At 42.0% G+C, this 15,404-nt stretch overlaps 1 protein-coding gene across 1 annotated transcript; it reads right to left on the reverse strand.

The window, feature by feature from the left end:
- Positions 1-1,511: 1,511 nt before the first annotated feature.
- abhd3 (abhydrolase domain containing 3, phospholipase) lies at positions 1,512-15,378 on the reverse strand. The gene is made up of 9 exons (XM_076293497.1): positions 15,050-15,378; positions 14,213-14,376; positions 12,153-12,335; positions 11,026-11,071; positions 7,842-7,954; positions 6,931-7,104; positions 6,649-6,697; positions 5,831-5,996; positions 1,512-5,580 (listed from the first exon to the last, which is right to left on the reverse strand). Exons 1-9 carry the CDS (start codon positions 15,209-15,211, stop codon positions 5,402-5,404), a joined length of 1,236 nt encoding a protein of 411 aa, XP_076149612.1. The 5' UTR covers positions 15,212-15,378; the 3' UTR covers positions 1,512-5,401.
- Positions 15,379-15,404: the final 26 nt, after the last annotated feature.

Here is a 15,404-nt window from a genome sequence, read left to right on the forward strand (position 1 = left end):
ATACAATACAGCGATACAGTGGGTCCTATTGTCTGTAAAATCAGGTCACCATTGCAGACCTCATTGTCAGACTGTGGTGCCTTCATAATGTGGCATCTACCAGAGTCTTCAACTGATATGACTCAATCTCTCTGAAATGTTTAATTTTGCTGTGTTTTGCTATGCAGAAAACTCTCACTACCTGCAACTACCAACACTGAACAATTAACTTCCTGTCTTAGATATATAAAATAGTCAAAATGTTCTGTTACATTATTGGAAGAGCACCATAGCACCAAGCTTGGTCTTGTATCTGGCCTTGTTTGACCAGTGTTGTGAGTGCCGGTGTGTCTCTCCGAGCCTGATGTTTTGTGCCTGTGCCTCGTTCTTCTTGTGCTGCCCACAGCTGAATGTGTTGTTTCAGCGACAGCCTTGTTCATAGACTTTGCTCAGGAGAATGTTTTTATCTTTTTTATTTCTCTGCCTTTTTTAGATGAGTCATCCTGCTTTTACACACTTGAAAAGGGAAGAATGTTTCCTCTGAATGTGTCCAATCAGCATGTCTAATGTGTTTTGATTTAGCCTGGTACCACTGTGTATACAAAAGTCTCAACAAAAAAAGGGTTGGGCTTTTAACATGGGAAAAGTACTAATTAGCTTAACACAGGAAGAACATGGTTAGGTAAGAAGAGAGCAAAATCTTTATTTTGCAATACGCAAAATGTCTTTACATGTGAAAGCTGTCTATTAATATATTAATCTGAGCTTTTTTTCTCATTTGGGGACCGACATTTTTACTGATAAGTCACTTTGAACCATACGCCTAGATGCTTATGCTTACATGTTTCAGCATTCTGTTTTACCAAGTCACAAAGAATCTACCTAAGATTTCTTTTAACCATTCTTTTAGAGCCTGTCTCCTGTTTTTGCTTTTATTTAAAATGAAGAGCAGTCCTTTTTTGAGGGATTCTTATTTATTGTTTCGGCCTGTTTGGACTTAATAATCAGGATGTGAATGTTTAGTGTTGTCTGTGCGCTAAACTATAATCAGAGGGTACCAACAGGGCGTGTAGAAAAGATATTTACCAAAGATTCTGAAATGAAAATTGTGAACTTGCACTATACAGACAAGAGGCCAAATGATACCGTTGTTAGCACACAGTCTTGAGTGGCCTAACAAAGCTAGAGAACCTCTGGGAAGGGTTGAGAAGCCATGAGTCCGACTGACATTGTGACCCCTAGAATGTGTCTTGTATGTAGATAGTGTCACGTGCACATAACTTATGCAATTTGCTTTTCACAATCTTCACAGATGGATCTGCTGTGCTTACAAAGGTAACTGATGTTAGAAGGTGTTGGTGTTAGAATTATCTACCTCATCAACTTCCATTATGGTTGTGAACTAATCAACATTTGACTATAGACATGATGCATTTTTGGTTAAATGTATGTATGTATTAAAATGACATTGAATTGAACCTGGACAATGTGTCATTTTTTTAAAGACCTGTGAAATAGTAGTATCACAAATGTACATTGTGAAGGGCCTGTTTATTTGACATGCATAAATAGCTTCCTCTCTTTCAAACCTTGTTATCTTCTCCTTCCTGTATTGTCTCCCATCATATTAACTGCCATTTTATGACAAAGTGATGCATAGTCACACTGTAGCTGTCTTCTCTGATACAGCTCATGTTCTGTTACAATAGAGTACTTACCCCCCCCTTCTCCCTCTCATGTGCACTCCTGGGGACATTGGCCTTGTGGCTTGGATTGGCATTGTTAAGACTTTTCAAGTCTAAAATATGTTCAGCTGATGACTGTTGAAAAAGTGCTGGGATCAAACATTTCCAGTTAAGAACTCTGCTTTGCCAATCTTAAAATGAGACGACTGCTGCTGCTAAGATGACTGCTTTGCAGGCCATATTAATGTTGAGGAGAGAGAACATTAGATTGTCCTTGATTGACATGATCCTTAAAATATCCTTAAAAAATAAATTAAAGAATTTCAAAATTCTTTTGATTTTCAAAACAGCATATAATAGCTATGATGAATGTCTTTAAATAACCTACTCAACCGACTATAGTGAAAAGAAGTTATGACTTTTTTTTTCAGAACGCAGTCTTTCTGGAAAAGCCAGCAGTAAAAATGTCCCGTAAACTGCATTGTGGCTCTCTATGCAATCATTTGAGCACTCAGAGGAGCTGAGGAATGTGGAAGGCTGTGCATTATTTCCTTTTATCTTCCTCCGGATCTGCTGCTACTCTAGGAGACGTAGGAGAGAGTCAAGGCTGTCATCCGTACTACTCTGAAGTGACACCCACAGACAGAGACGAGCCACTCTCATTCAACTCTATGCTATGGTGACATCTGATGATCAGCTTCACTAATAATTTGTCATTTGTATGAGTACATCATCCATTTGACAATAAGCCGTAATAAGGTCACATCTCAACACAAGTTGTACACACTTATATTAGGCAGCCATATGTAACTAGAATCATGTTGCTCATGTAATAACAGAAATGTGACATCTCTCTCAACATAATGGATCACAACCAAGTATTTTTTATTTCTTGAGTTATTTTGCTGTCTTGTCAAAACAAGTTCTGCTGAAATCTGCGATGTGCAGATAGCTAGCTGCAGCTCTGTGCCTGCCTGAGGAGGGGATTTTAAGACAGTTCACCACTGACATTAGGGCCCCCTGGTGAAGCCTCATCAAGTCTATTTTAAGGTGTGCAGCTGAGGAGTTGGATAAGAGTGTGCTGGAGTCAGTGCCACCGGGGGAAGGAGAGATAGACGGCATTCAGAAGTAATCCGGGCCCGTCTCTTTTGCAAGTTCAATAAGTCATTTTAATGGCAACCAAAAGGATGGCCATGATCAGTGCCCTGGTAGTCCCACGGGTGAGAGGGCCCTCAGTTTTAAACATACTGTAGGAAGGGTTATTAGACAGATGGTAGCTATGCCTTGTGGTCCTTTGTGCTGTTAAGTCCATGCTCAGTAACCAGATACTTGCATCGGTATATGGTGTGATGCTGTGTGACTCCAGTAATAAGAGTTAGATCCATAAGATCTTTCACAAAGATATTATTGTGAGCTATGTCTTTAGCTATGATGAGTTTATGTGACAAATTAGTTGTAACTTTGTACTCAGTGACCTTTGTTTCACTACTTGTATAGGCCTATTTGTCAACATACAACTCATGTGACAGTGACCCTATTCCTGTTTTATTCTGGTGATTGGATCACACCATGGGCCATATTTGCATTTGCAAAAGAGGAGCCAATGAGAGTGTGTGAAAGCATTCTGACCTTTCACCCAGTTACTGCACCTTGCCCACAAGCGCTCCAACCACCACTTACTAAAATCAGTTTGTTCTCCTCTACCCGTCCCCTATGATAAACATTAATGGGAGCACGCAACCATCTGTCTGAGAGCTCTCTGATGGGATTATATTTAAGAGGAGTGCGCTGGGACACCAGGACATGGGGACATGGCCAATCTGGTCCCTGAGCATGCCGTACAGATGAGATTGATGGGGGGAGAAAAAGCACACATAGCCTAGTGCACACACACACACACATTCTCACACATGCACGTGTGCTGTTGATGTGGCAGATGTGAGGCAAAGCGCTGGCAATGCAGCACATGGACAGGAGAGCATTAGAATGGGCTGTCCTCTCCCCAGCGGCCTTAATTCTGATGCCGGTGGCCTTCGCATAAAGCCCTGAGTGACTCGCTTGTAAGGTCAGTGTGCATCTCTCTGCGGCTCACAGCTGGCCAGAGGCTAAAGCCTTTTTCTCTTGGTTCCTCCCGCTGGGGAAGACGTGCTGTTGGACACCTCCATGTAAACCCCATGACGGGTGGGCTGAGAAGTTCATCAAAGCCACTCATGTTTTCACAGGTGCAAAATCCGCTCAAAAACAATTGCTGCACTTTCCACAGACAAATGGCTAGAACACTGAACGCCTTAAAGACTTAATTTATTTAAGACATGGGCATATGTATGCACATGTGGACGTACACTACATATACCCAGGCTCCATATACAGTACATCTTATATTAAAATCTTATTGCTGCACATGTTGAACAGAACATCCTTTTATGGATCTATAAAAGGACAGATATTTTGATGGAAAGTGATGACCTTTGTGCTACAGGTTCTTAGATATGTAACATTAGTAATACGATTCAAGACAGTCTGGGCAGAGATGGCTCATGCTACTCATATATCCAATATCTAAGAAGCAAGATGAGGTATACATCTTCCACATGGGAAAAGTCATGATAACGCAAATGTTGACAGCCACATATGCATGACAAAGCAAAGACCTCACTAATACACAGCTTGTTTCCTTTACTGTCAGTGTTTAGATCTGCTTAGCTTGGATAGCATCTTTTACTGGGGCTTCAACCAAATCCAGCTGTATACCTAAACAATAGGAGAGCAAACGCCAAGCTGGCATTAACTTTAAGGCTTTGCTGACCTGTCAGCAAGGGGATAAGTATCTACCCATGTCATATTTATCTGTGAATTTATAGGGACTTTACAGCTACAAGGTCAAGGTCTGCTTGGAAAGTTTTAGGTATGGGGGCCATAACTAAATATAGTGCAATTTCACATTCCTTGTCAGTACTTAATTATATTCTAGACATACTGTACACTCAAAAGCTACGCAATGTGCACAGAGCTTCAGCAAGTGGGGGAAAGTGCATGCAGAAAACATAAATAATATTGGTCTCGTAGATAAAACTTTAAAAAAAAACATGGACCTACGTACGCATGTTTATAAATCAAATCCCTGAGGGCTACACAAGCTACTACACAGACATAAGATGACAGACAGAGTTAGTTTGAACCACCCAAGGCTGAGGGCGGCTTTGTGTGCGCTTCTAAAATAGTCAATCCACAGGACGATTCCTCTCTGGTTGTCTCTGGATTTCTCTATCTAGGTCCTGGTCCTTTCCCTCGCGTCTAAAGGTTCCTGTCCAATTTAGTTCAGTCTGATGTAACTGCGAATTCAGCTGGTTCTGAGATCATCAAACAGTTGGTTCATACCTCTTTTGAGATCGCATATCTTCTCCATAGCTATTAAAGGCATAAATGGAAACACAAAGGCAGCAGAACAGAAACCAGAGAGAGAAAAAGAAAGAAATTTAAACTGACTTTGAATGACTATGAATGAATGAATGAATGAACACATGAATGAAACAGAGTTGAAGTGCACAAGTGAACAAAAGAAAACCATTTCACATAAAGTAAAAAAAAACAACAGCAAAGACCAAACAGCATGGACTGTTTTAAAACAGAATGTGCCCTTAGAAATGCTCTGTTTTGGAAATTTTTTTTTGCACATGGCAGAGGATAATGGGTGGGAGAAAGAGAGGGAGGGTGGGGTGTCTGTTCCCAGGTCAGTGTTAGAGGTCACTCAGGTTGCCATCATGCTCGACCACAGCCTTGGCGAACTGCCTGAACACACGATCCATGTAAGTGCTCTGGCGGGGCCACAGGCCCTCCAGGAAGCCGATGTGGCCCCCATGACAGGTGATCAGCAGGGCCAGGTTGGGGTTCTGCTTTACCGCCTCCACTGGAATGGCTGAAGAGGAGAACACAGAAAATCAGCTTACAGCAAAAAAGACAGTTGTCTGAATTGGCAAGGTGTTTAAGAACCTAATATAGTTGAAAAAACGTGAAAAAAGGACAGAATAGTGAGGCCCTAAAATTGCAGTTCATGATTTTAATAGCAACATACTCCATGCAACAGTCAATCATTGTAATGTTTCTTAAGGCCTAGCAATGAGTTGAAGTCAACAGTTTGAGCATGAGGAGCCAGTGTGGTGCCTCACCATGGTTTGGGGAGAAGACATCATCAGCTGCATTCAGACACAGCATTGGCACCTGCACTGACTTCAGCCTATGGACGGGACTGGCATCTCTGTAGTAGTCATCATTGGTTGGGTAGCCGAACATGACCGAGGTGAAACGCTCATCAAACTCACGTATAGTCTTGGCCTGTGAGTGGCATTAGATTGGTTGGGGGGGGGTTATTATTTCAAATAAGCATGAACATTTTAAAAACAGAACTTTAAAGGGTCACAGAGTTCATTGCAAAGGTTTTCTGCTGCTACATGTAAAATTTGGTATTTAGAAAAACAAGATTATTGCTTAAGCTGATGATCGGCGTGTCAGCACACTAAACACTATGAAGAGCCTCATGCCCTAGTTCCTGCTAGCCTATGAAGCGTAGTTCCCAGAGAGAGTGAGCACGTCTGTGTTTAAAAATTGTTATTGTAAACGCAGCACATCCTCCTCCAAGAGACAGCCCCACCATGTTCTAGTGCTCATCACAAGCCCTGGCATTCCACTGTCTCTCCAGATATGGGCACAGACTTCACAGAGAAACGTTATGAAATCATCTATTTTTGTAGCTTTTCCTTCTCTCTGTGCTGACTGTGTGGATGCACTGTAATATCCTGAAGAATGCAATGGCTAATTTAGGAACATCCAAAAACTTTTGAATGAAAATTATTCTTATGTTTCTAGATAGATAGATAGGTCTTCACAATGTGGCTGCCCAAGATGAATACCTGAAGGTGATATCATTAGAGAGTTAAGGGGCCTTAAAGACCTATGAATGATTAAGTAGAGAACAGACACTCCTTACCCTCATCACATGGTCAACATCATAAAGCTTCTCGAAAACAGGCCGGTGACTGAAATAAACAAAACGAGAGAAACAAAAACATTAGCACTTCACTAGTGTCTTGTGGGCAGATGAAGGATCAGGCTGACCAGACCATGGCTCTAGGCCAATGATGTCACTGTGAGCTTGGACAAAATGCATGTTTAGCCACAGCTTATTGGGAGTGACCCTGCCCTGGTGAACATAAAAGTGCAAGTACACACACACACACACACACACACACACACACACACAAATACTGACCGATCAACAGAAGCCTGTAGGCAACTGGTGAGGTAGGAGTTGAAGAGGAATCGGTCGAGGGGTTTTTCTAGTGAAGCGCTGCACTCAAACACGTCCCAACCAGCTGAGAAGACCACGACCCCCTTCAAACATGTCTCTCGTCCCTTACGGCCCAAGTAATTGGCCAACATCATCCTATGCAAAGAGGGAACCCAAAACAGGAGAGCTAAGTTAATGATGATTGATTTTTTTAAAGCCAGCAGTTTTAAAGCAACACCAAAGAGTTTTTTGTACCTTAAAATAATGTTTCCAAAATAGTTTCAGTGGTTCATCAACTCGTAACAGGGTGAACGGCACTTCTGCATTCGCTTTGCGGCCCTCTATCGGCTATAACCGCACTATGTAAGTTTGCCAGATCGGGTAGTGGATCTGTAGTTCGATGGAATGAGACATAAGAAACTACAAATTTGACGTGCTTCTGATGTCGCAATACATCATACTTTCATAAAATCATGCAACATACTCTACCTTGTCTGTGGACATGTTATTTGCAAAGCCAGTGATGGATAAACAAATAGCGTGCGTGCGACAGAGGAAAAGTGCTTTGGTGTTGCTTTAAGTATTACAGAACGGATGCCTCAGCAGCCATGCTGTGCACCTTGTTGAGCCTGCAGAAGCTGCTCTCCCAGTAATCACAATCATTTGAAATAAAAAAAATCACATCACAGAAATGTCTGTCCTTTGTAGACTATTGAGATGTTGAGTTCTCCTGCCTGACTGGCCACTTTACTGTATTATGGGCTAGACAGCGTTGATGCACACTGGGCAGATGTGTGAGAAGCCTCTGTACTGTAGCCATGCAGATAATAACAGTGAGAAATGACTTCATGCTAATCTGTTTCCCAGAGAACAAAGTGCATGGTGACACGTACCCTCCCATAGACACTCCTGCAGCCATAATGGGGGCATTCTCATTCAGTCTGTGGAGGTGGTCAATGACCATCTCCAAGTCCTCTGTGTTGGCTGCACAGTATGTCCTTGGGGTCTGAGGAAAGACAAAAGCACATGCATACAACATATGTACTGAAAGTCTTCCATACATACCTGATGACCCTTGGATTTGTCTGAGATCTCAACCATTACCACTGACCTCTAAAAGGTGTGCTCTATTGTAATTGAAGTTATTCATTAAATATTCTATTAGTAGGCATACCTTACTTGTTCAATATACAGTGTGTTCATGAATCTGATGAACAGCTGTATTACAGTTACCTCCCTTGTTGTTATGTATGCGGCAGTATATTAACTAGTTTTTACACAGCATGAGAGGCAATGGAACCGGATCATTCAAATCCTTTAATCCTTTAAAACCTGCATTATGAAAATTCCAAGAGCAAAAATACTAGTAGTCACATGTCACACTAAAAAACTGCATGTGCAGTGTGAAAAGGTGTGGAAAGTTGAGATAAGCATATCAGAATGCCCCTTCAAGAGGCCCAGTTAAACTCAGATACCCAGTTGGAACATGAACTACTTGTAACTCGTTCAAATTCATGTCCAGTTTCCCCAAATTAATTAATTATTAAATATTTGTAGCAAGTGAGATCAAGGTCAGAAATCATATTTGCTTCTGGGACCTACAATATCTAACGAACCTCAATGTGAAACTCAAGCATAGGCTATTGCTTTATAGATTTTATACCTGCCAGGTAGTACATCATAAAGACACCATAAAACTCATTCTTAGATGACACCCACACAGACAATAAAATAACTGAAACTAAAACTAAAATATATACAGTATGTTTTTTACAGACCTCTCAATGGAATATTGCTGCTAAAATGAAAGTCCAATGTGTAATTATATCAACTACTGTTAAAACTTTACATTTCATTTGAGGAAAAAGGATTTAAGGCAACACATAATTAATCCTTCCTTAATTGTTAACTCACTTGTCCTATTGTTACATAGAGGCCAAGATGTCCCTCATACAGTATTTATGTGATAAGATACACTTTTCCAGCATTGATGCAGCAAAGCCAACAAATCGCAGACATTTGCCTCAGCCCAGGAATGTCTGTGGGCTTACTGTATGTATGAGGAGGGCACAGCATGTCCCAGATCTCAGAGGGTAAACCCCAACAACATTTTCAACATGCATCCCCATTTTAGCCCCAGCTTTAGGAAAGATTAACCTCTGTTTAAACACAATGTGCCATGTCCAAAGTAACTGGCCTAGTTTGGAGACACACAGGCCCACTGAACTTGTGATTATGGCTGAAGTATCTGGAGCTTGACTACATTCTGGCAAGAGTTCAAAAGTAATCTAAGGACAACAAAAGTAGGTCTGATGCAACAGTGCAAAAAGCTGCGGCCCTGGATATTCTGTTGAATGAATGTCCATATTAGCAACCCGGTCATTAGGCATCCGGCTCCTCAGCCACCTTCCTTCTGAGGGTTTCTAGAGCTGCATTAATGGTCTGCATGAGGGAACAAATCAACATTTTTGGTGACTCAACCATAGGCTTTGGAACACTGAATCAAATTTAACCTACATTGGAAGCCTTGCTGAAAAGATGTGCCAATCGCGACTTTTCAGCATTTCAGCCGCTGTCCAAAAATCATGTCCAGATTTCTGGAATGAGGCTAGCAGCCCACTGCCCTATATTAACAATAGGGCACATTCACAGTGACTGGTCACAGACAGAGCAGTTAGAACAGCTTGTGAATGTTAACTTGTGTTGAACAACGCTTTAAAGGGCTCTGCTGAGGAGAAGAAAAGCTTTTGCATTTACAAATAAATAAAACTGATACAAAATAACCTTTTCAAAGAAAATGATAAAGTGTTTTTGTGTGTTGAAATCTTTTTTATGCTTACTCAAGTGCATTTAGAACAAGCTGTTTGGCTGTGCTCAGCTTTTTAAAGTGATACTACACCATGCACTGTAGAATGTGCACTCAGCAATTCCGCCGAGCAAATAATTTGTACTGAGTCTGAGCTATAAGTCTGAGCGGTTGCAGCAGGACACTGCCTTCGGCTGTGGCCACACACTCAACAGTGTCATTGTCCAATGTAAGTTGTCTTAATGTGGACCATTATTCAATCTTGGATTGGGGTGGGGGGTTTCAGTTTATGAACAAGCCTACTGTGCAAGCTTTGCTGTACAAACTAGGAGCTTAAACCTCCCTGCTGTTCTCATTTCAAATGCATAACCATTGCTTCAAGAACATCTAATCTACATCAAACACCATCATATTAGAAAAAGGTCAAATGCATTGCAGATCTTGTATAAGGCGAAAAAAAATGAGAATACAAAATATGTCTGCGGGGGACTGTTTAATGCACGCACTGCACTGTGTAGTGCTTTTAGCGAACGCATTTAGCTCTTAAAGCAGCTCCGGTAAAGAACCATGCAGCATACAGGAAATCAATAGTTTATTACTGTGCGCACACCAGCAACTGGACATGCTGTAGATGTTCAGCTACTTGGTCTAAATATTGATGCCTACTGTATCTTCTGCCTACCCAAGAACGCATTTTGCATCATCTCTCCTCTACTTACCACCCACAGGGCTAATGTATAATGTATATAATGTATATCCCCGTTAGCCATCCCCAGCACATCACTATATGTGGATCCCATCAGCTTGTCAAAAACATTTACAGCACAGGCCAAGATAAACTGCCATGCGTAAGCAAAGTCAACCTGCTATATTGCTTATGTGGTGACACAGATTTCTACACAATATCTGCTACCATCTCGCCTTACTGAAGGGCACTGATGTGTCGGGGAAAAAAATCTTTAGCTGGAATTTGCAGTTTCAGTCTTCCCTAAGACCATTACTCAGAGCTGCCAATAAAATTCATCTTGTTATTGACTATGACCACATAATATATCTTAACTCTATTTGCAGGAGAACTCCACACTAAATGTAACGACTAATACATTCTCTGAACATTACAATAATCGTATTGCATATTGTCTACAAACCTGAAAATGCCTAATGCTTGAAACCATCCGATATAATATGGATGCTTCAAGGTCTGACCCTCAGTCATAGACAGACCCCTGCTGTAAACACACTCATATTTACCCATAACATTATGGCCTTACCAAGAGCTTCTCTCCAGACACTCCTCTGTTGTTGAACACCACACATCTGAAACATGACACAAAAACAACGTAAACGGAATACACACATCTGACACAGCATATTCTCCTGATAACAACAAGGGGCTAGTAAAGCCAAGAATGATCAGTGCTATTTTGGGAAACATTGTGGGAGAAGAAATAGATTTTTAATTCATTGGCCTCTCATGTGTTCTGTAGACAGTCCCATTTCAGTTTTTGTGTAACTCAAAGTGATCTTTTGTAATGCCAGAGAATGAGTGATGACAAAATAATCATACATATTCATATTAGGTATAAATGCATACATATTTAGTGTTGTTGCTTTTTATCAGCTGAAAACAGTGAGATTTAGAGCTGTGACCACATCACGTGACCACATGTTATTGGTTATCAAAGAGTAGCAGTCCCCCTTTATCTGCGCCATCTGAGGGCCTAAGCAAAGAGCGGAGAGAGTGGTCTGCTTTCGCTGCAGTGTGGGGCAGCCTCTCTTAGTAAGCTGCAAAGCTTAAGCGTAAGCTGTAACTCATTAAGCTCAGAGAGTGGAAAAGAGAAGATGCTGAGTTTGCCTCTCTTTCTGCAGGCTATCTTTGCCTGTCTTTGCATCATTGCTCCAGACACCATTCGAAGAAGAATGAGGTCCGCTCTCATCCAGAGAGGAAAAGTGCTTCTCTCTGCAGCCCCTGCTGCTTTGTGCCAGGCTCAGCTCTTTAGTCCTGCCATAAAAGCTGCTCTGCTCTTCCTGAAGTGCACCTGTCTGTGAGCTATGTGACTACGACACAGCCTTCTCACCCCCCACCAGCATAGTACTGCGATGATGAATACAGAACACATGTGCAGACATCTCTACTCAGTAGAAATACCATAGTCAGATTACATATTCCTTTACTGGATTAGGAAAATCTCCCTGTGTGTGCATGAACTCACTTTTAGGTTCATATATTTAAATGCTTTCATAAATAAACTACATGAAATTATTTCGGGAAAAAAAACAAAAACATGCATTGCAAAAAGATTTGATTTTTTTTTACTTTTAAATTACATTGACTACTCAAAGAGAAGAATGATGACATCATTGTTCTGGGGTGGGAGACTGTGTCCGAGACACTCACCTATAGCCCAGATCGCAGCTCTGCTGGACCATGTGCAAGATGTAGGACTCTCGGCTGGTGCCAGTCAGTCCCGGGAGCAGCAGGACGGTGGGCCGCGTGGACGTGTCTGGGTAGGAGGCGCTCTCGTCATTGTCTACCCAATCCAAAGAGATCTGTCCTCCATCAGGTGCTTTAAGGAGCTCACTGCAGACACCCGGGACACACACACACACAGATAAAGCCGGACGCAGCCTCACAATACCTAGCCGCTGTAGCTAACACAACAGACACTGATAATGTTTTTAGACGGGATTGCAGACACAATTTCAGTGGGTTTTAATGGACTGTACATGTAAATGTTTGTGAACAGGACATGTGTAGATGCATGGAAATAATTCAGAGAGCACGCATCCATTTTTAAGGGAAACATTGATTATTGAAAATAACAAGTTTGTGAAGGTTCTCAAAGCTACATGAATATCTGTGCGTCCTCCCATCCACACCCGTTCTCTGCTCCATTATGTTCAAGGAAATGCACCTGGAGTCTAAATCCCAGCCGTGTGTTACCTAGCAGGCTGGGTTATTCCCCCCCGGCCAGTCTCTCCCTCTGCCCCACAGGACTAATACTGTGTCCGAATGCAGCCCTGGACTCTCCATGGGAGTTTGGCTAAAGCTGACAGAGCAGCATGAAATTTCAGAGGCTCCATTAAATATGCAGCTGGGGTCAGGCTGTGCAGCCGCCCGTAACCCTGGCACTGCCCTACTCTCTCAGCAAGAACAGGACCTTTTAATAGAAATGTTAAGTCCCCAATTTCTACAGTGCGCGCCAGATCAGAACATAGCTCACGTGTTTCTGAGACGGACGCACGCACACACACACACACACAAAGACACACACACTCTCTCTCTCTCTGAACTCACAGTTCCTGCACGGCAAGGCGCAGCCGTCATTCACGAGTCTCAATTTCACACGTAAGGTGGTGAGCCTGCAGAGCTCAGGCAGCCTCTGGCATGCTCAGCCGACATCATGAAATCAGTTTGGAGCGTATGGAACGCTCTGGTGGTGTGATGCCTTGTGTGTGTCTTAGTGTGTGTAAACAAGCAACACGGGAGGAGTCCAACAGCTGACTCATGCACAGTCATGCCATACATTATATGATCACTCATCAACGGCTTGATAAGTCACAAAAACGTCTTCATGAGCAACTCATCAGTCATCTGTCAAACAAAGTGTGTAGATGTTTAAGGATCAAGAGTGTTCAATTACAGTGTGGTCACCTCAGTAAATAATCACTGTTATATAACTAATTTAAATGTTGCATTATTGCACCTTCTGGACACATGAGATGACACGTTAAACTGCTGAGCCTGTGACAACATGCCCATATCAACTTCCTGCTGACCTCATCAGGAGGGGATAAACTAGCATAATTAATTCTCCCAGATGCATTCATTAACGTTTGACAATGCACACAGTAATCTTCACAGGAATGTTCTGTAGCAATACAGAAAGCCTGATCCTACATCTTCACACAAAGGGCTCCTTTCATCTCTTAGCTAAGCCCTGGCTGAGAGCAGCAGTATCAAACAACCAGAAATATTGTGCTTGAGGGTGATTAAAGCATCCGTAACTCAGTGCCTTGACCTCACTTGCTCCATGAAACAAAGCGCAGGCTTGGGTCTACTGTTGCATTAACAGAGGCAGGTTATTCTGGCAGGTGACATAATACAGAGAAACAGTGGCATGTGCACTTTTATCTTATCTATGAGGTTATATTGCACATGTTTGATATTTAAAGCTTATTAACCTATGGCCTGGTGTTCTTGGAGTGTCAGGTGTGATGACGGTGAGATGATGGTCAAAGCACTGCGACGCAGAGTGTACTGTATTTCCATTCCCATGCCACTCTCTGACTTTAAAATTCATTGAAAAAAGGTGATACATTCTATGTACTTGCTATAAACTATCACTGCAAACAGCACACTAGTAGTCGTCCCACTGTTATAACAATAGCTGTTTTACCACTTTTAACTACTATGATAACACATCATGAACTTAAAAAAATAGTGAGAGGTCTTACTTCCGATAGATGACCCCAGGTTTTGCTGTGACAAAGGGTCTTAGCAGCGTCTGAACCCGGCTCTCCCAGCACCAGAAGGTGGGGTAGTATGTCTCTGACACCACAGGGCATTGCTCCTTCAGGAACCTGTAGAACTTTTCTCCACCAGCAACGAGCTTTGGCTTCTATGAAACAGACAGAAAATACTGTCCATTGTTACTTCAGAACATACACAGTGATCAGGAGAAAAAAAACTAGGCCTACCTAAAAGTACTAGAGTCAGTACAGAATGTTCCCCACTCTCCAGCTTTAGACTGCAGGGCAGCATTTGGGGAAAGCCTTTGGGGAAAACTCTGTACTTACTTAGTCTAAAACAAAACTACTACATCATTTCAGTTTTATTTACAATTTGACAAAATAAAAACGTTTACTGTTAACATCGTTAAAAGACATAGCCTTAAACTAAGACTAGCCTATAGCCCATTCAAAAGCTATGGTAGGGACTAGGCTACTACCAATAAACAGAAATCACATATAATCATACAAAATAAAAAAGCGACATTAGCCTATGTTATCGATGTGCTAATAACTGGTTTCGCAGCAAAAGCAGCAGTTACAGTGATGTTAATTAAGATTAAGAGCAATTCAGGACCAAGGACAGTAGGCTATGTTTCCTGTCAGTGGGATCTTCTCGAATACCGGTGAATGCAGCAAATCATCGTAGCGGTATCGCATTAATTTTGAAATACAGTGTATACTTTTCATGTCTTTTGTTTTAATGAAATGATTAGGTTAGGTTTGTCTCAGTGGATGGTATATTGTCTCAGTGGCCGAAAAGACGTCTCACTGTCACCCTACCTTTGCTACAGAGATCAAGTAGTAGCAGGCATACGCTGCGCTGAAGCCGAGCACCAGTGACAATCCTACTCCAGAACCGAAAAGCCCAACTTTTACTTGGTTTTCCAGATAATGTGACAGATCCCTTGTCAAAACATTGAAATTGAGCTCCAGTGAGATCATTGCCAGGTCCCTGTTACCTCGCGCGTTTGATAGATGCGGAGACAATCAACGCCTCTTTGCCGGATTCGTGTCCAATTGAGCAAAGGAGAGTCAAGGGGAATGGTACTATATAGACTATACTACATCTTGCCGCTGCGTGGCGCCCTTTCATCACCCTAACTTTAATTTTACGCAGTCATATCAAGGCAGGTAA

This window comes from Alosa pseudoharengus, unplaced genomic scaffold, assembly GCF_046254945.1.
Source record: "Alosa pseudoharengus isolate Yale_2024_CS ecotype anadromous, Long Island Sound unplaced genomic scaffold, YU_APseudo_1.1 YU_APseudo_1.1_scf_2, whole genome shotgun sequence".
Taxonomy (NCBI): domain Eukaryota; kingdom Metazoa; phylum Chordata; class Actinopteri; order Clupeiformes; family Clupeidae; genus Alosa; species Alosa pseudoharengus.

Excerpts from the sequence above, each read along its gene's own strand:
- abhd3 (XM_076293497.1), bottom strand. The coding sequence starts at position 15,211 with ATGATCTCACTGGAGCTCAATTTCAATGTTTTGACAAGGGATCTGTCA. Across the intron at positions 14,377-15,049 it reads ACTTGATCTCTGTAGCAAAG|AAGCCAAAGCTCGTTGCTGG; the intron begins GTAGGGTGACAG and ends TCTGTTTCATAG. Across the intron at positions 5,581-5,830 it reads TGTCTTCTCCCCAAACCATG|CCATTCCAGTGGAGGCGGTA; the intron begins GTGAGGCACCAC and ends TCTCCTCTTCAG.